Source organism: Ascaphus truei, chromosome 12 (assembly GCF_040206685.1).
Source record: "Ascaphus truei isolate aAscTru1 chromosome 12, aAscTru1.hap1, whole genome shotgun sequence".
Taxonomy (NCBI): Eukaryota; Metazoa; Chordata; class Amphibia; order Anura; family Ascaphidae; genus Ascaphus; species Ascaphus truei.
The window spans coordinates 46,979,044-47,004,271 of NC_134494.1; the positions used below are offsets into that span (position 1 = coordinate 46,979,044).

Consider the following 25,228-nt stretch of genomic DNA (forward strand, 5'->3'; position numbering starts at 1 on the left):
ACAGCACATACGGCTGTATAAGGGAGCGCATGTATGCACAGCACAGGCGGCTGTATAAGGGAGCGCATGTATACACAGCACAGACGGCTGTATAAGGGAGCGCATGTATACACAGCACAGACGGCTGTATAAGGGAGCGCATGTATGCACAGCACATACGGCTGTATAAGAGAGCGCATGTATGCACAGCACAGACGGCTGTATAAGGGAGCGCATGTATGCACAGCACAGGCGGCTGTATAAGGGAGCGCATGTATGCACAGCACAGACGGCTGTATAAGGGAGAGCATGTATACACAGCACAGACGGCTGTATAAGGGAGCGCATGTATACACAGCACAGACGGCTGTATAAGGGAGCGCATGTATGCACAGCACAGGCGGCTGTATAAGGGAGCGCATGTATGCACAGCACAGACGGCTGTATAAGGGAGCGCATGTATGCACAGCACAGACGGCTGTATAAGGGAGCGCATGTATACACAGCACATACGGCTGTATAAGGGAGCGCATGTATGCACAGCACAGGCGGCTGTATAAGGGAGCGCATGTATACACAGCACAGACGGCTGTATAAGAAAGCGCATGTATGCACAGCACAGACGGCTGTATAAGGGAGTGCATGTATGCACAGCACAGACGGCTGTATAAGGGAGCGCATGTATACACAGCACAGACGGCTGTATAAGGGAGCGCATGTATGCGCAGCACAGACGGCTGTATAAGGGAGCGCATGTATGCACAGCACAGACGGCTGTATAAGAGAGCGCATGTATGCACCGCACAGACGGCTGTATAAGGGAGAGCATGTATGCGCAGCACAGACGGCTGTATAAGGGAGCGCATGTATGCACAGCACAGACGGCTGTATAAGGGAGCGCATGTATGCACAGCACAGACGGCTGTATAAGAGAGCGCATGTATGCACCGCACAGACGGCTGTATAAGGGAGAGCATGTATGCACAGCACAGACGGCTGTATAAGGGAGCGCATGTATGCACAGCACAGACGGCTGTATAAGGGAGCGCATGGATGCACAGCACAGACGGCTGTATAAGGGAGCGCATGTATACACAGCACAGACGCTGTATAAGGGAGCGCATGTATACACAGCACAGAAGGCTGTATAAGGGAGCGCATGTATGCACAGCACAGACGGCTGTATAAGGGAGCGCATGTATGCACAGCACAGACGGCTGTATAAGAAAGCGCATGTATGCACAGCACATACGGCTGTATAAGGGAGCGCATGTATGCACAGCACAGACGGCTGTATAAGGGAGCGCATGTATGCACAGCACAGACGGCTGTATAAGGGAGCGCATGTATGCACAGCACAGGCGGCTGTATAAGGGAGCGCATGTATGCACAGCACAGACGGCTGTATAAGGGAGCGCATGTATGCACAGCACAGGCGGCTGTATAAGGGAGCGCATGTATGCACAGCACAGACGCTGTATAAGGGAGCGCATGTATGCACAGCACAGACGGCTGTATAAGGGAGCGCATGTATGCACAGCACAGACAGCTGTATAAGGGAGCGCATGTATACACAGCACATACGGCTGTATAAGGGAGCGCATGTATGCACAGCACATACGGCTGTATAAGAGAGTGCATGTATGCACAGCACAGACGGCTGTATAAGGGAGCGCATGTATGCACAGCACAGACGGCTGTATAAGGGAGCGCATGTATGCACAGCACAGACGGCTGTATAAGGGAGCGCATGTATGCACAGCACAGACGGCTGTATAAGAGAGCGCATGTATGCACAGCACAGACGGCTGTATAAGGGAGCGCATGTATGCACAGCACAGGTGGCTGTATAAGGGAGCGCATGTATGCACAGCACAGACGGCTGTATAAGGGAGCGCATGTATGCGCAGCACATACGGCTGTATAAAGGAGCGCATGTATGCGCAGCACAGACGGCTGTATAAGGGAGCGCATGTATACACAGCACAGACGGCTGTATAAGGGAGCGCATGTATGCACAGCACAGACGGCTGTATAAGGGAGCGCATGTATGCGCAGCACATACGGCTGTATAAAGGAGCGCATGTATGCACAGCACAGACGGCTGTATAAGGGAGCGCATGTATGCGCAGCACATACGGCTGTATAAAGGAGCGCTTGTATGCACAGCACAGACGGCTGTATAAGGGAGCGCTTGTATGCACAGCACAGACGGCTGTATAAGGGAGCGCATGTATGCGCAGCACAGACGGCTGTATAAGGGAGCGCATGTATGCACAGCACAGACGGCTGTATAAGGGAGCGCATGTATGCACAGCACAGACGGCTGTATAAGAGAGCGCATGTATGCACAGCACAGACGGCTGTATAAGGGAGCGCATGTATGCACAGCACAGGCGGCTGTATAAGGGAGCGCATGTATGCACAGCACAGACGGCTGTATAAGGGAGCGCATGTATGCACAGCACAGACAGCTGTATAAGGGAGCGCATGTATGCACAGCACAGACGGTTGTATAAGGGAGCGCATGTATGCACAGCACATACGGCTGTATAAGAGAGCGCATGTATGCACAGCACATACGGCTGTATAAGAGAGCGCATGTATGCACAGCACAGACGGCTGTATAAGGGAGCGCATGTATGCGCAGCACAGACGGCTGTATAAGGGAGCGCATGTATGCACAGCACAGACGGTTGTATAAGGGAGCGCATGTATACACAGCACAGACGGCTGTATAAGGGAGCGCATGTATGCACAGCACAGACGGCTGTATAAGGGAGCGCATGTATGCGCAGCACAGACGGCTGTATAAGGGAGCGCATGTATGCACAGCACAGACGGCTGTATAAGGGAGCGCATGTATGCGCAGCACAGACGGCTGTATAAGGGAGCGCATGTATACACAGCACAGACGGCTGTATAAGGGAGCGCATGTATGCACAGCACAGACGGCTGTATAAGGGAGCGCATGTATACACAGCACAGACGGCTGTATAAGAGAGCGCATGTATGCACAGCACAGACGGCTGTATAAGGGAGCGCATGTATGCACAGCACAGACGCTGTATAAGGGAGTGCATGTATGCACAGCACAGACGGCTGTATAAGGGAGCGCATGTATACACAGCACAGACGGCTGTATAAGGGAGCGCATGTATGCACAGCACAGACGGCTGTATAAGGGAGCGCATGTATACACAGCACAGACGGCTGTATAAGGGAGCGCATGTATGCACAGCACAGACGGCTGTATAAGGGAGAGCATGTATGCACAGCACAGACGGCTGTATAAGGGAGCGCATGTATACACAGCACAGACGGCTGTATAAGGGAGCGCGTGTATGCACAGCACAGACGGCTGTATAAGGGAGCGCATGTATACACAGCACAGACGGCTGTATAAGGGAGCGCGTGTATGCACAGCACAGACGGCTGTATAAGGGAGCGCATGTATACACAGCACAGACGGCTGTATAAGAGAGCGCATGTATACACAGCACAGACGGCTGTATAAGAGAGCGCATGTATGCACAGCACAGACGGCTGTATAAGGGAGCGCATGTATGCACAGCACAGACGCTGTATAAGGGAGTGCATGTATGCACAGCACAGACGGCTGTATAAGGGAGCGCATGTATGCACAGCACAGACGGCTGTATAAGAGAGCGCATGTATACACAGCACAGACGGCTGTATAAGAGAGCGCATGTATGCACAGCACAGACGGCTGTATAAGGGAGCGCATGTATGCACAGCACAGACGCTGTATAAGGGAGCGCATGTATACACAGCACAGACGGCTATATAAGGGAGCGCATGTATGCACAGCACAGATGGCTGTATAAGAGAGCGCATGTATACACAGCACAGACGGCTGTATAAGAGAGCGCATGTATGCACAGCACAGACGGCTGTATAAGGGAGCGCATGTATACACAGCACAGACGGCTGTATAAGGGAGCGCATGTATGCACAGCACAGACGGCTGTATAAGGGAGCGCATGTATACACAGCACAGACGGCTGTATAAGGGAGCGCATGTATGCATAGCACAGACGGCTGTATAAGGGAGCGCATGTATACACAGCACAGAAGGCTGTATAAGGGAGCGCATGTATGCACAGCACAGACGGCTGTATAAGGGAGCGCATGTATGCGCAGCACAGACGGCTGTATAAGGGAGCGCATGTATGCGCAGCACAGACGGCTGTATAAGGGAGCGCATGTATGCGCAGCACATACGGCTGTATAAAGGAGCGCATGTATGCGCAGCACAGACGGCTGTATAAGGGAGCGCATGTATGCACAGCACAGGTGGCTGTATAAGGGAGCGCATGTATGCACAGCACAGACGGCTGTATAAGGGAGCGCATGTATGCGCAGCACATACGGCTGTATAAAGGAGCGCATGTATGCGCAGCACAGACGGCTGTATAAGGGAGCGCTTGTATGCACAGCACAGACGGCTGTATAAGGGAGCGCATGTATGCACAGCACAGACGGCTGTATAAGGGAGCGCATGTATACACAGCACAGACGGCTGTATAAGGGAGCGCATGTATGCACAGCACAGACGGCTGTATAAGGGAGCGCATGTATGCGCAGCACATACGGCTGTATAAAGGAGCGCATGTATGCACAGCACAGACGGCTGTATAAGGGAGCGCATGTATGCGCAGCACATACGGCTGTATAAAGGAGCGCTTGTATGCACAGCACAGACGGCTGTATAAGGGAGCGCTTGTATGCACAGCACAGACGGCTGTATAAGGGAGCGCATGTATGCGCAGCACAGACGGCTGTATAAGGGAGCGCATGTATGCACAGCACAGACGGCTGTATAAGGGAGCGCATGTATGCACAGCACAGACGGCTGTATAAGAGAGCGCATGTATGCACAGCACAGACGGCTGTATAAGGGAGCGCATGTATGCACAGCACAGGCGGCTGTATAAGGGAGCGCATGTATGCACAGCACAGACGGCTGTATAAGGGAGCGCATGTATGCACAGCACAGACAGCTGTATAAGGGAGCGCATGTATGCACAGCACAGACGGTTGTATAAGGGAGCGCATGTATGCACAGCACATACGGCTGTATAAGAGAGCGCATGTATGCACAGCACATACGGCTGTATAAGAGAGCGCATGTATGCACAGCACAGACGGCTGTATAAGGGAGCGCATGTATGCGCAGCACAGACGGCTGTATAAGGGAGCGCATGTATGCACAGCACAGACGGTTGTATAAGGGAGCGCATGTATACACAGCACAGACGGCTGTATAAGGGAGCGCATGTATGCACAGCACAGACGGCTGTATAAGGGAGCGCATGTATGCGCAGCACAGACGGCTGTATAAGGGAGCGCATGTATGCACAGCACAGACGGCTGTATAAGGGAGCGCATGTATGCGCAGCACAGACGGCTGTATAAGGGAGCGCATGTATACACAGCACAGACGGCTGTATAAGGGAGCGCATGTATGCACAGCACAGACGGCTGTATAAGGGAGCGCATGTATACACAGCACAGACGGCTGTATAAGAGAGCGCATGTATGCACAGCACAGACGGCTGTATAAGGGAGCGCATGTATGCACAGCACAGACGCTGTATAAGGGAGTGCATGTATGCACAGCACAGACGGCTGTATAAGGGAGCGCATGTATACACAGCACAGACGGCTGTATAAGGGAGCGCATGTATGCACAGCACAGACGGCTGTATAAGGGAGCGCATGTATACACAGCACAGACGGCTGTATAAGGGAGCGCATGTATGCATAGCACAGACGGCTGTATAAGGGAGCGCATGTATACACAGCACAGACGGCTGTATAAGAGAGCGCATGTATACACAGCACAGACGGCTGTATAAGAGAGCGCATGTATGCACAGCACAGACGGCTGTATAAGGGAGCGCATGTATGCACAGCACAGACGCTGTATAAGGGAGTGCATGTATGCACAGCACAGACGGCTGTATAAGGGAGCGCATGTATGCACAGCACAGACGGCTGTATAAGAGAGCGCATGTATACACAGCACAGACGGCTGTATAAGAGAGCGCATGTATGCACAGCACAGACGGCTGTATAAGGGAGCGCATGTATGCACAGCACAGACGCTGTATAAGGGAGCGCATGTATACACAGCACAGACGGCTATATAAGGGAGCGCATGTATGCACAGCACAGATGGCTGTATAAGAGAGCGCATGTATACACAGCACAGACGGCTGTATAAGAGAGCGCATGTATGCACAGCACAGACGGCTGTATAAGGGAGCGCATGTATACACAGCACAGACGGCTGTATAAGGGAGCGCATGTATGCACAGCACAGACGGCTGTATAAGGGAGCGCATGTATACACAGCACAGACGGCTGTATAAGGGAGCGCATGTATGCATAGCACAGACGGCTGTATAAGGGAGCGCATGTATACACAGCACAGAAGGCTGTATAAGGGAGCGCATGTATGCACAGCACAGACGGCTGTATAAGGGAGCGCATGTATGCGCAGCACAGACGGCTGTATAAGGGAGCGCATGTATGCGCAGCACAGACGGCTGTATAAGGGAGCGCATGTATGCACAGCACATACGGCTGTATAAAGGAGCGCATGTATGCACAGCACAGACGGCTGTATAAGGGAGCGCATGTATGCACAGCACAGACGGCTGTATAAGGGAGCGCATGTATGCACAGCACAGACGGCTGTATAAGGGAGCGCATGTATGCACAGCACAGACGGCTGTATAAGGGAGCGCATGTATGCACAGCACAGACGGCTGTATAAGAGAGCGCATGTATGCACAGCACACGCGGCTGTATAAGGGAGCGCATGTATGCACAGCACAGACAGCTGTATAAGGGAGCGCATGTATGCGCAGCACAGACGGCTGTATAAGGGAGCGCATGTATACACAGCACAGACGGCTGTATAAGGGAGCGCATGTATGCACAGCACATACGGCTGTATAAGGGAGCGCATGTATGCGCAGCACAGACGGCTGTATAAGGGAGCGCATGTATGCACAGCACAGACAGCTGTATAAGGGAGCGCATGTATGCACAGCACAGACGGCTGTATAAGGGAGTGCATGTATGCACAGCACAGACGGCTGTATAAGGGAGCGCATGTATGCGCAGCACAGACGGCTGTATAAGGGAGCGCATGTATGCGCAGCACAGACGGCTGTATAAGGGAGCGCATGTATGCACAGCACAGACGGCTGTATAAGGGAGCGCATGTATGCGCAGCACAGACGGCTGTATAAGGGAGCGCATGTATGCACAGCACAGACGGCTGTATAAGGGAGCGCATGTATGCGCAGCACAGACGGCTGTATAAGAGAGCGCATGTATGCACAGCACAGACGGCTGTATAAGAGAGCGCATGTATACATTAGACTATTCTTTAGCATAATAAAAGCATAAACAAAAAAAAAATGACGCATTAATAAATAAAAACTCAGTTAATGTTTGCGGGTAGAATATTGGGCAGATATAAGTGGGTGATCGGGGTACAGATATAAGTGGGTGATCGGGGTACAGATATAAGTGGGTGATCAGGGTACAGATATAAGTGGGTGATCGGGGTACAGATATAAGTGGGTGATCGGGGTACAGATATAAGTGGGTGATCGGGGTACAGATATAAGTGGGTGATCGGGGTACAGATATAAGTGGGTGATCGGGGTACAGATATAAGTGGGTGATCGGGGTACAGATATAAGTGGGTGATCGGGGTACAGATATAAGTGGGTGATCGGGGTACAGATTCCATCTCTATTATGAGTGAGTATTTGTGCAGTTAACTGGAAAACACAGAAAATGTTGGAACTTAGAAAGTGGCCTAAAATCCACCGTGCCGGCTCCAGGAATACTCACATCGTGCTGTGGGTACGCGGCACTGTATACTCCATTAGCAAGTAGGCTGGTTATCCCTACAAAACAGAACAACAACAGCTCATCGTATAGGGACATACACAGAGGAGGGATCATATAGGGACATACACAGAGGAGGATCATATAGGGACATACACAGAGGTGGGATCATATAGGGACATACACAGAGGTGGGATCATATAGGGACATACACAGAGGAGGGATCATATAGGGACATACACAGAGGAGGGATCATATAGGGACATACACAGAGGAGGGATCATATAGGGACATACACAGAGGAGGGATCATATAGGGACATACACAGAGGAGGGATCATATAGGGACATACACAGAGGAGGGATAACATCGTCACACCAACAGACTGGACTCACAACTGTTACCTGGGGTATCATCTTATCCCACAGGAGACACAATTAGATTGTAAGCTCTTTAGGGCAGAAATCTGTTTTGTGAGAATGCGACTTTGGACCCCCACGTGCACTTGGAGCATCGCAGCACCACGCGTGCTCGGAGCATCGCAGCGCCACGCACGCTCGGAGCATCGCAGCGCCACGCGTGCTCGGAGCATCGCAGCGCCACGCACGCTCGGAGCATCGCAGCGCCAGAGCACCACGTGCGATTCTCTAACAAGAGGATGAGCTTGGCTTATTTTTAAAGCTACATGAATATAATGATAGGGGTAGCTCACATTACCTCCGGCGCCCTCAATCACACTGTTACTGCCGTGTTTGCAGAGGGCGTATACAGTAATTATCCTATGTTTAGCTTTAGTCATCGTACTCTTTCAGCTCGTGGCGAGATCAGCTGGAGACGCACAGCACTGCCGGGATTTGTACCGAGACACAGAGCAAACCGTTTCACGGGCGTTCACTCGCACTGCTGGGATATTTATTACGCTCGCTAGCGGCCCCCGTTACAGGGGAACATCTGCACATTGCAATATGTGCCATCGGCCCCCCCGACTCATCCTACAGCCACTCCCCAAAAACGTCCCCAGGCTCGCGTCAAACAATACTTCGATGCATCAGAGTCAAAATGATGCAATTTGAACTCTTTTCATTCGCAGTTTGTGACATTGCGCAGTTTGTGACATTGCGCAGTTTGTGACATTGCGCAGTTTGTGACATTGCGCAGTTTGTGACATTGCGCAGTTTGTGACATTGCGCACATATGTATGTTCTACAGCTGCAGTCACCATTAGGGACGTCCAGTGATGCATAAACAAAACGCAGTAAAAGCAGCGTGACAAGCGACGCCTGCGTTTCAGGTCAGAATGGGAGCGGCTTTTCATACGTAGACTGAAAGCCCAACTCTAACTAATGAACAGTACAGACATTCAGCTTTCATTGCACGAGAAGGAGCCGGCCTGGCGGGGGCCAGGAGCAGGCTGATCACGCCAGGAGCAGCAGTGCTTCAGAGGTTTGCAAAACTGGACCAAGTGAGCAGGAATGCAGTCTGAATGAAGCACGTCCGCGGCGAGCTCACGGCGAGGCGAGAGAGAGAGATTATTGCACATGGACGCCCTGATCTTAACCATGGGCGCGGTGTTTTCAGAATAGGAAAAATAAAGGGAAAGTGGATGGATTAGCCAGCGTGAAACTCTGTGACAGCGATGTTGTGAGTGAGCGTTTCCGCAGGCCAGCAGCTGGAGGGCACGAGAAGTGACGCGCATTATCTGTGGGTGGAGGCGTCCCCACCTAATGTACGTGTAGAAGACTGAGAGTAATGTTACATCCACTCATATATGTGTAGCAAAGCCGGCTTATGGGAGCACAATCCTTTCCAGATACCAAACATACAGGATTACAGCATTTTTATCAACATTTGATGCAACCAAATTACTCCTTTGTTAAAAGACTAAGGATAAAAAATGTCTCATTTCACCAATTACACACACACACGTAAAACGATTAACTGTCCCCGAAGCCGCAAGAAGAACAGCAAAGCGCTGCGCACTGTAAAAGCCGCAGTTGCCTGCAGGGGAGGGGTTTGTTCTTCCGAATGGGACCCCTCCCCTAGAGAGATTTCCCACTGCCGCCACTGTCAGGATTCCAGGATAAAGATCATCAGGTCTGCGCAGACGCACAGAGAGAGACGCACAGAGAGAGACGCACAGGGAGAGACGCACAGGGAGAGACGCACAGGGAGAGACGCACAGAGAGAGACGCACACAGAGAGAGACGCACAGAGAGAGACGCACAGAGAGAGACGCACAGAGAGAGACGCACAGAGAGAGACGCACAGAGAGAGACGCACAGAGAGACGCACAGAGAGAGACGCACAGAGAGACGCACACACAGAGAGAGACGCACAGAGAGAGACGCACAGAGACGCACAGAGAGAGAGACGCACAGAGAGAGAGACGCACAGAGAGAGAGACGCACAGAGAGAGACGCACAGAGAGACGCACAGAGACAGACGCACAGAGAGAGACGCACAGGGAGAGATGCACAGAGAGAGACGCACAGAGAGAGACGCACAGAGAGAGACGCACAGAGAGAGACGCACACACAGACGCACAGAGAGAGACGCACACACAGACGCACAGAGAGACGCACAGAGAGAGAGACGCACAGAGAGAGACGCACAGAGAGAGACGCACAGAGAGAGACGCACAGAGAGAGACGCACAGAGAGACGCACAGAGAGACGCACAGAGAGAGACGCACACACAGACGCACAGAGAGAGAGACGCACAGAGAGAGACGCACGCACAGAGAGAGACGCACAGAGAGAGACGCACAGAGAGAGACGCACAGAGAGAGACGCACACAGAGACGCACAGAGAGAGAGACGCACAGAGAGAGAGACGCACAGAGAGAGACGCACAGAGAGAGACGCACAGAGAGAGACGCACAGAGAGAGACGCACAGAGAGAGACGCACAGAGAGAGACGCACAGAGAGAGACGCACAGAGAGAGACGCACAGAGAGACGCACAGAGAGAGACGCACAGAGAGAGACGCACAGAGAGACGCACAGAGAGAGACGCACAGAGAGAGACGCACAGAGAGAGACGCACAGAGAGAGACGCACAGAGAGAGACGCACAGAGAGAGACGCACAGAGAGAGAGACGCACAGAGAGAGAGACGCACAGAGAGAGAGACGCACAGAGAGAGACGCACAGAGAGACGCACAGGGAGAGACGCACAGGGAGAGACGCACAGAGAGAGACGCACAGAGAGAGACGCACAGAGAGAGACGCACAGAGAGAGTCGCACACACAGACGCACAGAGAGAGACGCACACACAGACGCACAGAGAGACGCACAGAGAGAGACGCACAGAGAGAGACGCACAGAGAGAGACGCACAGAGAGAGACGCACAGAGAGAGACGCACAGAGAGACGCACAGAGAGACGCACAGAGAGAGACGCACACACAGACGCACAGAGAGAGAGACGCACAGAGAGAGACGCACGCACAGAGAGAGACGCACAGAGAGAGACGCACAGAGAGAGACGCACAGAGAGAGACGCACACAGAGACGCACAGAGAGAGAGACGCACAGAGAGAGAGACGCACAGAGAGAGACGCACAGAGAGAGACGCACAGAGAGAGACGCACAGAGAGAGACGCACAGAGAGACGCACAGAGAGAGACGCACAGAGAGAGACGCACAGAGAGAGACGCACAGAGAGAGACGCACAGAGAGAGACGCACAGAGAGAGACGCACAGAGAGAGACGCACAGAGAGAGACGCACAGAGAGACGCACAGAGAGAGACGCACAGAGAGAGACGCACAGAGAGAGACGCACAGAGAGAGACGCACAGAGAGACGCACAGAGAGAGACGCACAGAGAGAGACGCACAGAGAGAGACGCACAGAGAGAGACGCACAGAGAGACGCACAGAGAGAGACGCACACACAGACGCACAGAGAGAGAGACGCACAGAGAGAGACGCACAGAGAGAGACGCACAGAGAGAGACGCACAGAGAGAGACGCACAGAGAGAGACGCACAGAGAGAGACGCACAGAGAGACGCACAGAGAGACGCACAGAGAGAGACGCACAGAGAGAGACGCACACACAGAAGTAGCATTTTGCCTGTGCCTGTATTAAGGAGCTGCATTCAATTTAGGATCCCAGAGCTGGGATTTACTGCCAATTATTGCTGCATATTCGTGGCTGCAATGCACGGAAGCGGGGCACGGAAGCGGGGCACAGAAGCGGGGCACGGAGCGGGGCACGGACGCGGGGCACGGAGCGGGGCACGGACGCGGGGCACGGAAGCGAGGCACGGAAGCGGGGCACGGAAGCGGGGCACGGAAGCGGGGCACGGAGCGGGGCACGGACGCGGGGCACGGACGCGGGGCACGGACGCGGGGCACGGACGCGGGGCACGGAGCGGGGCACGGACGCGGGGCACGGACGCGGGGCACGGACGCGGGGCACGGATGCGGGGCACGGACGCGAGGCACGGACGCGGGGCACGTACGCGGGGCACGGAAGCGGGGCACGGAAGCGGGGCACGGAAGCGGGGCACGGACGCGGGGCACGGACGCGGGGCACGGACGCGGGGCACGGACGCGGGGCACGGACGCGGGGCACGGACGCGGGGCACGGACGCGGGGCACGGACGCGGGGCACGGACGCGAGGCACGGACGCGGGGCACGGACGCGGGGCACTCACCCATGCTGTATTTGGCTTTGGTGCAGGTTGTCCGTTTCAGGATTTCATAAACCTGTTTGAAACAGAACAGTTAATATGAGCCAGAAATCTCCACACAAGTTATTTGAATGTCAGGCGCGGAAATATTGTACTCGCGGCTTCCAAACAATAGCAGCAAAAGAATGAAATGTTAAATTCTCGACGCAGGAGGAGATGTGTACCCCGGCGGCTCACGTGGGCATTAGATCTTCCTCCCGTGTGCTAAATACTGATCATGTTATGGTCACGTAACTATACGAGCGCTTTAACCTGCTCTCCTCTCACTTCGGCTGCTGAAGAACGGCCCGATATGTTACAGGGCTTCCCCGCTGCAGCAAAACTTTGTACAGAGGCGGCTTCTGACAGTTTCCCTGACCTCCCTGTAGGAATTGCGCTGAAGCAGCACGCCGACTGGCGCACGTGGCTTCTGCCACATCTTTTTAGTGACATTAGGCTACGGTTACAGTGAGCGCGCACTTCAGATCACTCGTTACGGGGAGGCGTGGTGGGGGCGCGGCCATGACGTCACGCGGCTGGTTCGCCCTTATTGGCTGAACCGGCGCTGTGACGTGGCCATTGCTCGCCCGCAGCGCCAAAAGTAAAAATGTCTTGACTTTTCAAAATGTGGTCGCACCATCGCGCTTTGTGCGTGAGCGCGCACGGACTGGCTGGGGCTGGCCCCATAGTGGCCACGCAATCTATGCGCAAGCGCATTGGCATCCGCGTGTTTGTATTCGGCGTGAGCAACAATCGCTCGTGACGTCGGATCTATTATGGACGCAGCCTAACGTCAGACAAGAAGAGCTGAGAACCGGTGAAAGGGCAATTAACACTAAATTAGCAGGGGAGACACTGGATCCTAACACTAAATTAGCAGGGGAGACGCTGGATCCTAACACTAAATTAGCAGGGGAGACGCTGGATCCTTAACACTAAATTAGCAGTTGAGACACTGGATCCTTAACACTAAATTAGCAGTTGAGACACTGGATCCTTAACACTAAATTAGCAGGGGAGACGCTGGATCCTTAACACTAAATTAGCAGGGGAGACACTGGATCCTTAACACTAAATTAGCAGGGGAGACGCTGGATCCTTAACACTAAATTATCAGGGGAGACACTGGATCCTTAACACTAAATTATCAGGGGAGACGCTGGATCCTTAACACTAAATTAGCAGGGGAGACGCTGGATCCTTAACACTAAATTATCAGGGGAGACACTGGATCCTTAACACTAAATTAGCAGGGGAGACGCTGGATCCTTAACACTAAATTATCAGGGGAGACGCTGGATCCTTAACACTAAATTATCAGGGGAGACGCTGGATCCTTAACACTAAATTAGCAGGGGAGACACTGGATCCTTAACACTAAATTATCAGGGGAGACGCTGGATCCTTAACACTAAATTAGCAGGGGAGACGCTGGGTCCTAACACTAAATTAGCAGGGGAGACACTGGATCCTTAACACTAAATTAGCAGGGGAGACACTGAATCCTTAACACTAAATTAGCAGGGGAGACACTGGATCCTTAACACTAAATTAGCAGGGGAGACACTGAATCCTTAACACTAAATTAGCAGGGGAGACACTGGATCCTTAACACTAAATTAGCAGGGGAGCCGCTGGATCCTTAACACTAAATTAGCAGGGGAGACACTGGATCCTAACACTAAATTATCAGGGGAGACGCTGGATCCTTAACACTAAATTAGCAGGGGAGACACTGGATCCTAACACTAAATTAGCTGGGGAGACGCTGGATCCTTAACACTAAATTATCAGGGGAGACGCTGGATCCTTAACGTTAAATTAGCAGGGGAGACGCTGGATCCTAACACTAAATTAGCAGGGGAGACGCTGGATCCTTAACACTAAATTAGCAGGGGAGACACTGGATCCTTAACACTAAATTAGCAGGGGAGACACTGGATCCTTAACACTAAATTATCAGGGGAGACACTGGATCCTTAACACTAAATTAGCAGGGGAGACGCTGGATCCTAACACTAAATTAGCAGGTGAAACACTGGATCCTTAACACTAAATTAGCAGGGGAGACACTGGATCCTAACACTAAATTAGCAGGGGAGACACTGGATCCTAACACTAAATTAGCTGGGGAGACGCTGGATCCTTAACACTAAATTAGCAGGGGAGACGCTGGATCCTTAACACTAAATTAGCAGGGGAGACACTGGATCATAACACTAAATTATCAGGGGAGACACTGGATCCTAACACTAAATTAGCAGGGGAGACACTGGATCCTTAACACTAAATTAGCAGGGGAGACACTGGATCCTTAACACTAAATTAGCAGGGGAGACACTGGATCCTTAACACTAAATTAGCAGGGGAGACACTGGATCCTACTTACAATTGAACTTCTCGTTTTGCTGTCAAAAAAGGAGTCCCTGTTAGACATATCAAACCTGTTAGAAAACACAAATGGTAACTGGTTAGTACACATTTTGGGATATTTGGGATATTTGGGATCATGGTTTCCAGGTTTACGAACTTCGAAATCTTTAGTGGGAATGTCTGCCCTTTTATTTATTTATTTTTAAACTTGAAATTTTTATTAGATAAAGCAAAAAGATACAGAAATACAACATAAATTAATTTTTCTATTATCAGGGGGGTGTTGTGTACAAAAAATAAAAGGGGGAGGGAGGATAGTGGAGGGAACAGCAGTTTGGCGAAGCTTCAATAACAAATTATACTTCAATATAACATAACATTCTTTGTTTTGTACAGAGAAGAATCTGGGGCAGCCTCTTTATCTTTTATAATATATATATATATATATATATATATATATATATATATATATAATCTCTGGATAAACCATAATGATAATGAGGGACATAAATTTCGTAAAATAAAATATAAATGCGTGTGCCGGGGATGGCAGCCAGATCTACCATCTGGGTTTAAAGAGGGGGTGGTTTTACAATATTATAGGCGGAGAGAATTTTGGGCTATATTTCGGCTTCCCATAAACATTATCCAGGGTAGCCATAGCTTCTGGTAGTTGTCGTACGTATCGTTCAAAAAACTAGTGAGCTTTTCCATCACTACATACAACCCATACCTTGTTTCTAATCAGCGGGATTGGTGGAAGGTTGTCCTGTTTCCAGAGACCGGCTAGGGCGCAGCGTGCCGCGGTGATAATACGGGTTATCAGCTTATTTTCTGCTCTGGTGGGGTCCTGGAGTGGTTTGTTTAGTAAAAACAGCCAAGGGTCTACTCTAGGGCCTTGTCAGAGCCCAAAATCTGGCGGATCCAGGATCTCACCTGCCTCCATAGAACCTGTACGTGGGGGCGTGACCACCACATGTGCAGAAGAGAGGCCACCCCACCGCATCCTTCAGGACACATAGGGGAGTAGCCCGGCACAAACGTAGCTATATTTTCCGGTGTATTATACCATCGGACGTCTGCCTTTTGATCAGGTTTATGTATGTTAGAGTCCTGCATGTAATGGGCATGGCGTGATCAGATGCAACGCTCCGAAAACGTGAAATTATATATGATCTGCAAACCCAGCCTGAGAAACCCAAAGCAGCACAAGGGGCGCAGTTATAATGAGAATCCAGGCGTCCAGCGACTCAGGGATACACAATGGCAGTAAATGAATGTAGGCTTTTTAATCTAATGCTCTTTGAAGGAATACTAATGCCCGAAAACATTGATACAAATTGCCTGAGCCAACTGTTCAATAGGGAAATGCCCCATTACCCACATTCAGTACTCAACAGAGCAAAGGGTCAGAGGGCAGAGCAAAGGGTCAGAGGGCAGAGCAAAGGGTCAGAGGGCAGAGCAAAGGGTCAGAGGGCAGAGCAATGGGTCAGAGGGCAGAGCAATGGGTCAGAGGACAGAGCAAAGGGTCAGAGGACAGAGCAAAGGGTCAGAGGACAGTGCAAAGGGTCAGAGGACAGTGCAAAGGGTCAGAGGGCAGAGCACAGACATCCCAAATCTCTATTCCTTCTAAAAGGGTGGGATGTTACATAAGCGAAGCCCATTATATGAGAACTCCTAAGCTGCGCACACCCTTGGACGGGCGCTCTGGTCCTCTCTCTGCCCCTTACAGACCCCTGCAATGGTAACTACAGAACAAAACTAAGGACATGTGGTATCCTACACATCCTTGAGAAAGCCCCAGAAGGTGTGAAACGCGTGGGAGGAGGATTCTCTTTTGCTTGTGGAATTTTTGTATCATTTGATGTAGTTTAATAAAATCGTTTTTAACCTACTTCGTTGCTGGCGAGTTCTGCATCGATTAGGGGCGGCAGTATCACTGATCATTTCTGTTCCTGCTCCTACACAGAAGGCCTGGGGGTGCAGACACAAAGGGAGGCGAATCCAGACACAAAGGCGCCCGAGGTCCTGTGTATACTCACATGTGCTGCTTCTCCCGTGAAAACGGGTATGAGAGATGCTTCACCGGCTGGGGTAAGTGCCCGGCCACATTGGGCTGAATTGGTTGGGTGATTTTCTGAATGACCGAGTTGAGTTTGTGCATCAGACCCTGAGCCTCCTTTATGTGATAGACCTGAAAATAAAAAAAGGAGGACCATGAAAAATCCGAGCAGAGCACTTCCACAAAACACCTGTCCTGAACATGCACATCCGTGGACCCAATAAACAGCTGTCCTGAACATGCACATCCGTGCACCCAATAAACAGCTGTCCTGAACATGCACATCCGTGCACCCAATAAACAGCCGTCCTGAACATGCACATCCGTGGACCCAATAAACAGCTGTCCTGAACATGCACATCCGTGCACCCAATAGCATGTCCTGAACATGCACATCCGTGCACCCAATAAACAGCTGTCCTGAACATGCACATCCGTGCACCCAATAAATAGCTGTCCTGAACATGCACATCCGTGCACCCAATAAACAGCCGTCCTGAACATGCACATCCGTGCACCCAATAAGATGGGTGTCCCACAGCTCGCTCACATGCCACCACACTACCAGACTCCAGAGCTCGATGTCCCACCCCAGGGGTGGGGTAAGCAGAGCACAGTGCAGCCTCACTACCTGCTTTCCTGCTCACCATAGACAGCCCAAATGAAAAAGCAGGACTGCCATCAGTCCTGAGCAGGTTATAAAGACTGGTCACTGGTCACTGGCACGGTCACCAACCACGAGGGCCAGAGAGGGTCACTACTCATTCTGCGCATTTTTGGCCTTTGTTACAATGCTCCCTCCCCCCCAAATCTCAGGGAGACTCAGTAAATAGTCTTTTTATGATTATATTACACATATAAACATGCAGTAGGAAGGGCAGTGGTGCTAAATTATGGGCTTCAATGGTGAAGGAAATAAAACCCTAAAGAAGGCTGGCAATTACTGCGCCCGGCAGCAATGTTCTTTCCATTGAAGTGAAAGCATTAAAGATCGAGAACAGGATTTGCCATATCTAGGGGTTCTTATGAATGCAGCTTTAACCCTTTCCGTTTTGGCTGCATTATATATGTTAAAGGGTCTGACAGTCCATGTAGCTCATTAAGCCGAAGCATTAGTATCAACTAGCAAAAGCAGTCAGCACATCATATAAATGTGTCCCGTTATTATTTATGAGTAACTGCCCATGTAAAGCAGTCACAGAGTCAGATGGTAAGCACATACCTTGTGCTGGAACCAGATTACATCTTTTCTCTGTTCTAAGGTTGCTGTCATTACCAAGTATTTACTTGTTACTAATGTAACTTTCTCTGTTGGCTTCTCTGCCTGTTGCCTTGGCAACGCCCTTTTTCTTTGTAAGTTGGGCTGCCCCCTCTTCTCCCTGCTAGTTGGCACAGCCCTGACTATTTCCTGCTTGTCCAGGCAAGCATGCTTCCTTTTGGAATCAGTAGCCTTGTGAGTAACATCCCTTTCTCTGTTATCCCAGAACAAGGCAATAATTTTCTACCTCCCTCTCACAGATGCTACCCCCAAGTTATTCCATGATTCCTTTATACCCCCTCCAATAAATTTACAGAAAATAGAAGGATTCTGTGTGTATTTAAAGGGGACAAGTTTATACTGCCTCTTCCTACGCATTACCTACAGTGAGCCTGGGCCAGAACATACCTTCTTAGTGGGCATCTTGAGTTTCATAAACTCCGCTTCTCTGCACAGCACGTTCCACGGAGCGTGGATTTTCACAAAACCAACACCATGCACTTTAGTCTAAAGGAGAAGAAAGCATGTTTAAATGGAGCTTCCATCCCAAATTAGGGCAGAACCAAGTGTTTGTCTGTCATTTATGGTATTGCATTTGTGTAGAAGATAGAATATGAAGCAAAGATTTCCAGGTTCTACCAGCTCATTAGAATCTCAGTTTACAGCTGGTTCAGTCAGATACTGTAACACTCTGGGGGCATGTGACATTGTGTGCTCATTTGCATGTCATTTCCCAGAATCCCTGGCTGCAGTGGAAGCACTGCATGCTAGGGGATAATGGCGAAAATCAGGGTTGCAGGCCTGCCAGACATGTGAATGTGCTCACAAGTGGGGTTTGCATTTACTGTACACTGAAGGGTTTTGTCACTTTTTTACACACCATAACTTATATAAATGTGTGACAACTCCTAACAAAGGAATGCATTCCTGGCACGCCTGGCAGGGAATGGGGAGTCCTCTGGATATATATTTTCACAGATCAGGTTTTAGCAAACGTAAGGATCTTTGTGGGTTTATAAAGCAGTAGAGCAGGGGTGGGGAACCTTTTTTCTGCCAAGGGCCATTTGGATATTTATAACATTGTTCGCGGGCCATACAGACACAGACAGGCAGGCGCGCGGCAGGCACACGGCAGGCACACGGCAGGCACACGGCAGGCACACGGCAGGCACACAGCAGGCATGCAGGCACACAGAACCCCGCCTACCTACCTCTGCTAGTTGCTGCTGCTGGGGGGATCGTGTAGGGCGGATGTTGGGGTAAGTGCGGGGGGAACTGCTGGAGAAGCATGGGGGAAGTGCGGGGAATGCTGCGGGGGAAGTACGGTGGCTGCGGGGGGATCTCTGGGGCTAGTACGGTGGCTGCTGGCGCCTACCACCACCTCCTCCGATCGGGCGCGCGGCGGCCATTTTTTTAAAATTAGCGCGACCCCGGTTATAGCAGTTGCCTTAACAAGGCCAGACCAAATGACTCCGAGGGCCTTATAGGGCCCTCGGGCCTGACGTTCCCCACCCCTGCAGTAGAGCATTGGAATGAGAAACTTTAACAACAAGCCTGTTTGTGGAGCAAAGCATCTTCCCGTTTGCTTCAAAAGACAGCTCCCCCTGTCACACTGCCAGGAAACATCTACAATGAATGACCTTATTAATAACCCTATTCATTATAAGGGGCCATCTATAAATTATAGAATCTTATACAAATGTACAGAGCATAATTGCCCTTCCCAAGAAAACAAATCCAACACATGTATGCATACAGCATACAAAAACAAATTATTTTGGAGCACACGGTTACACACGTGTTTCACTCTGAAGGCTTGACAACCGTTTCTTCTGTTAAGTTTAAGTAATCCGGTATTTGATGTCCCCTGCGATGTTCTCAATGTTGGGCCCTCAGGTGAATCAGAGTTGTGATTTTGCCTTGTGTGCTTTTCCTCATTAATCGGGTATGGGTAAGAGAACGGAAGGAAGGATCCCCATTGACCGTCAGTGTGTCTGGACTTTTATGAATTACTCTCCAGTCGCTTGGATTTCTCCGAACGGTGTCCCTGTAGGCCCTTGGTTGCACTTGTTCCATGATGGCGAGTCTCTGGTCTCGGGTATTAGAGATGCGATTCTGCAGACAAACTTGACCTCATGGGTTAAGCTGTGGAAAGATTGTGGACTGTTCTGTCAACATAGTATTCTGGTTTCCTTTTCTGTACTTTATTTAGCTCTTATTTGTTTATGGTCTTGACATCTCAGCAGGTGGTCACTGATCAGTAAATTTGACCTAATACTTCAACCCATCAACAGTCAGGCTGTTGCTTCGTAAACTAATAAAGCTCTATACTCATCGCATTCACAATCAGTTTTTTCATAAGGTTCTTTACCAGCGTGACAGAGATTTTCGCCTATTCTTTTAATAAAGGTTAATTTGGATTAAATGTATGGCAAAAGTCCTAATGTCTGGCAAATTTTCTAAAATTAGCACTGGAAAGCTGGGGCCCGTTTTCACTAAAGACTTCACCTGGAATACCAAGTCTGGCAAAACTGGCATTCATACAGCTCAACCCTGTTATAGCGCGATCTGCTACAATGCGAATCCGCCTATAACGCGGTCTGAGCGTGGCTCCCAATTTAAAAACATCTCCAAGTTTTGATTTTTTTTTAAAAAAAATTGCAAAATGGCTACTGCGCGATGACTTAGCCGGCATCTGCAGCTCTCTCCTCTCTGCAGCTCTCTCCTCTCTGCAGCTCCCTCCTCTCTGCAGCTCCCTGCTTCATCAGGCTGCATACAAATGCGCATTCCCAAATTTTTTTTTTATATAACATTCAAAAAATGTCACATTAGCATTGACTTGAATTATTTGTGGCCATACATTACTTCTCGTTCCTTTTCTTTGTACTTCTCTACTCCTAAATGGCTCTCATGGACCTTCTGCAGGAATGATTTTTGAAGGCTCATTGATCTAACAATCTTACTGGCCTTGAAAATTATTCTCTCTGGAAGTTCATATCTGCAGTTACAGTGGTCTCTTACCCTTAGAGCATTTTCTTTTTGATCAGGCCACCTTTTCATGATGACATCTGTAAGGACCCTTTGTAATTCAGCCTGCTGAGTTTCTCGTTTGATTCTTTTTACTTGGTAGTTCGCTATGGGGATTGACTTTACAAATTAGATCAACGTAAGCGTGCATGTCTCCTTGGGTGGATCTCATCATGCATTGATGGAGCCACTGCCTTTCTGGACAATGCACGTAAACTTGAATTTCCTGAACCTGAGGCTTGGTACGCTAGGCGTGCCAGCTGCAGTTCGGCGGTACCAGAGCGGGTGACGGACAGACCAACCTAGGGATCCCAAAGATATTCCTGAATTATGGGTTTGTGGGTGCAATATCTATTTTTGCTCATAATATACGTATTTCCAAACCAGTATTACATTATTGGGTTCCCCTCTTTTCTTTCTCTTCCCCTTTTTATTTTTTGTCTTTTGTGTTGTATGTTATTTATCTCCTCTGCCCACCACGGAGCAGGGCACTCTTCTTTGGACTTCTTGCTCAAGTAGGAGAGAATTTGTTGAGTGCTGCACCTGCATTTCTTGATCATTTTTTTGGTTATATTTAATTATATTATTTAATCATATTATATTTATACTGGTATTAAATAATGATATTGACATACATACATAACATATGTAACATACATATTAGCGCCACAGATACTTGTATTCTGTGTATAGAATGTTAAGCTCTAGTGTCCAGTTTCAAGGGAATGGAATGAGAGTGTGATTTAGTGTCGCTGGAATGATCCAGTCCCCCAACTGCATTGGTTTCTAGCACCTCTACATAACATTTGATATTTTTATTTGTTCATAAAAATGTGTTACCAGGAAGCAATACAGTGAGAGTTACCTCTCGTTTTCACAAATGTCCTGGGCACAGAGTTATAACAATACATGGTTACATTAAAAGAACAGAGGTTATACGGTCAATTCACAGACATTGCATGGACAGATAGAGTTGGAAAATTGGGTGCAGGGGATAAAGGGCTGGTGAGTTTCAGATTGAAATAGAGAAGCTTTAACATCACCAAACGGCTCACACACCTTGGCTGCGCCAAAAGCTGCCCGCCATTGGGGCAACACAGATGTACACTGGGGTGGTTGAGATTCATTCCCGAGGCAGATTGTGTTCAAGTGCATGTTTTGACTTTTCTTCTTCTGTGACTTCCGGCACTTTGCAAGATGATTATCTTTGTCACCTATATGACTGATCTTCCCAATGGCTACCCATTGTTTAGGGCCCTGCGAAGACCCAGACCTGAAGCGACTTTCCTTGGGATTCAAGTTTGTGTGGTGACCATTTGACGGCCCTCTTTTGTGCATTGTTCACCGTTTCTGCTACTTTGCACACTGGAGAGTGATATCCAACGGTCCATCTGCTTGATTGGAACCAGGAGGTGCCCTTGTCCATGTCTTCTGATATTCACCCTTGGAGATACCGGTATTTCTTTGCAGGACGGATTGGGGGTTGCAATACATCCGCCTTTATACCTCCGTTGGTTACCGCTGCACTTTCCCAGACTTCTGCTTCCAGCACTGCAAACAGCAGCACGGCGTTCTCTCCTCCTCCTCCTCCTCATGCAGGACGTCCGACTCCACGTGATAATCTTTGTGGTTTTATAAAAGCAGTAAATCATTTGAATGAGACAACTGAAGAACAAGTAATGCTTCTACCTGACTGTATCACATGACAGCTCCCCCCGGCCTGACTGCTAGGGAAGGGATCCTCTCTAATGAAGAACAACGCTGCTCAAAGTCAATAGAAGAGAGTCTGCAAATGAGATCTTATATAACTGTGCATATCTCCACAGATTAAGTAATAAAAACAATACTGGCAACAGCGGCAGCACCGAGTATTAAATGTTAAGCCGGTTCTCCCGGTTTTAAATCGCCGATCCCATCTGAGAATGAATACAGCGATGTCGCAATAAGTCATTCAGGTGCCAGTTCTTTGGATTTTTCAGCCATACATGAAGAACGTGTCCGATTTGTGTGGTGTCAGTCTGGCCTATCGCATGAGCGTTTCAGGGCTCGGGCGGCTACAATGGGCCAGCATGTAGAAGGGGAATGCCTGGCTTGTGTGCACCTGTTTACTTAGTGGGCGGCTGCTTGGTTTACAGAGCAACCTTTGAAGTTATCCTGGCTGAAACTTGATCGGACGAGAGTCCTTTCCTCAATGCTCCTGATGCACGGTCACCTGTCACTTGCGTTAGCCCACAGCACACACACAGGACAATGGGCAGGCGACCTCGGGGTAAACATGGCCAAGTAAACAGTGAGTCCCAATGGGAAGCAGCCCTGCACTGCAGCCACGCGCATCGTGCAGCCACGCGCATCGTGCAGCCATGTGCATCGTGCAGCCATGCGCATCGTGCAGCCACGCGCATCGTGCAGCCACGCGCATCGTGCAGCCGGGAGACGCTACCCTTGTGAGAAGCAACATGTTCAAATCGAGGGGGTTATAGTGAGAACAAAAAAAGGATGGGACGGAGAAAAGATAAAACCAGCTTGTAGTTTACAAGCAGCAGATTCACCCCAAGCGCTTCACATAAAAAACAGCACAAGATTGGATCACACTACATACTGGCAGCTTAAAGAGTAATGAGCAGCAATGACACACAGAGTAATACAAATCTTCCCTCTACAGCAGCTGCTCCGCACAGAATGCAGGAGGCTGCCAGCTCCTTAACCTGAAAGGCTCACGGTCCGATAATTGATACTTGGTGTAGGAAAGTAACTGGCTCGGGGTTACAATCCGTGAGCCTCCCGCTTAAAACTCCTATGTCTTATTGGGAACTCCCCGATTCACCCACCCCTCTACCCCCAATAAACATGACCCCCCAAATCCCCCCCCCCCCCCATCTGCTCTCTCGACACACGGGTAGAACGTGGTGTATGGAGCATCTTCAGAACTAGCAGCAATTCCAGTGGCAAAATGTATTTATTTATAAAGTGTTTTACCAGGAAGTGATACGTTAGGAGTTACCTCAGGTTTTCAAGCATGTCCTGAAAGGAATAGAGGAAGAGAGACGTTTCGCTCTTGAAGAGTGAAACTCATTGAAACCCACAGTGACATGTTACAATCTGCCTGTGTGATGTCGTCAGGTTGTGGGGCAGGGTGCAGCCGCTCTACACAAATTCTGTATCTTCGGAGCACACCTCACTTCCAGCCTGAAGCGTGCGTGTTACAGTAATACATGTCTATTCCCTGCAGGAGGGAGAGGAGGGTGGGTGGGGGCAGGATATAATACTTCTCCAATTAACCAGTACTGTTTCAGGCACCTGAATCCCTAGCGAGGGGCAGATGCAACGATCCTAATTAAACGGCGAGGCTGAAGGACGAATCGCAAACTAACAGCAAGAGGTTGAGCCTCACCACGCTTAGCTGATTGAACGCTTCAAGTGGATGTGCGATGTATATCTGCCATCTGTACCCCAGAGAAACCTCAGTCCCTTTACCATAAAACCCCAGGGATAGGCCCCAGGAGAGCTGACTCAGCCTTTTAACAGCAGCTTCTGCAGAGAACCGCTTCCTAGGGTCACAATTACACAGTGCCTGGTTAGAGCAACGGAGCTTATGTATCAAGGCTAATGTAGTGCAATTCTGGTGCAAAAAATGGCACCATGAGTTTTCAAAGGAAGAAATTCCAGTGAAATCAATAGGACTTTCTCTTTAAAAGTGAAATCCTGCCATGTCATTTCCCAGAATCCCACCACTTTTTGCCCACTTTGTTGGTTCATCGTTGGCCTGTCCAACAACTCTCCTGGTGCCACAGGTCCAAGGAAAAGCAATGATCCCGGAGCCGGGTTCTGTAACTCGCCGTTCACACGATGTTTATCATCGGAATAGACCATACAACATGCGCACTTCTTTTTTTAACCTTTCCTGTGCTGGGGCGCGCACAGTAAAAGGAGAGAGATGCAGAAGGATAAAGCAGGCCCT

At 49.9% G+C, this 25,228-nt stretch overlaps 1 protein-coding gene across 6 annotated transcripts in view; it reads right to left on the reverse strand.

Annotated features, from left to right (window-relative positions):
- The window catches only part of ANO1 (anoctamin 1), a 168,043-nt gene that overhangs the window by 48,850 nt on the left and 93,965 nt on the right, over positions 1 to 25,228 (reverse strand). For all 6 annotated transcript variants that reach the window (XM_075567625.1, XM_075567624.1, XM_075567627.1 and 3 more), the window contains 5 exons: positions 18,652 to 18,750; positions 16,966 to 17,117; positions 14,940 to 14,994; positions 12,536 to 12,587; positions 7,879 to 7,934 (listed from right to left, as the gene is read on the reverse strand). In XM_075567625.1, the coding sequence (XP_075423740.1) occupies positions 7,879 to 7,934; positions 12,536 to 12,587; positions 14,940 to 14,994; positions 16,966 to 17,117; positions 18,652 to 18,750 (414 nt within the window). The remainder of the gene's footprint in view (positions 1 to 7,878; positions 7,935 to 12,535; positions 12,588 to 14,939; positions 14,995 to 16,965; positions 17,118 to 18,651; positions 18,751 to 25,228) is intronic.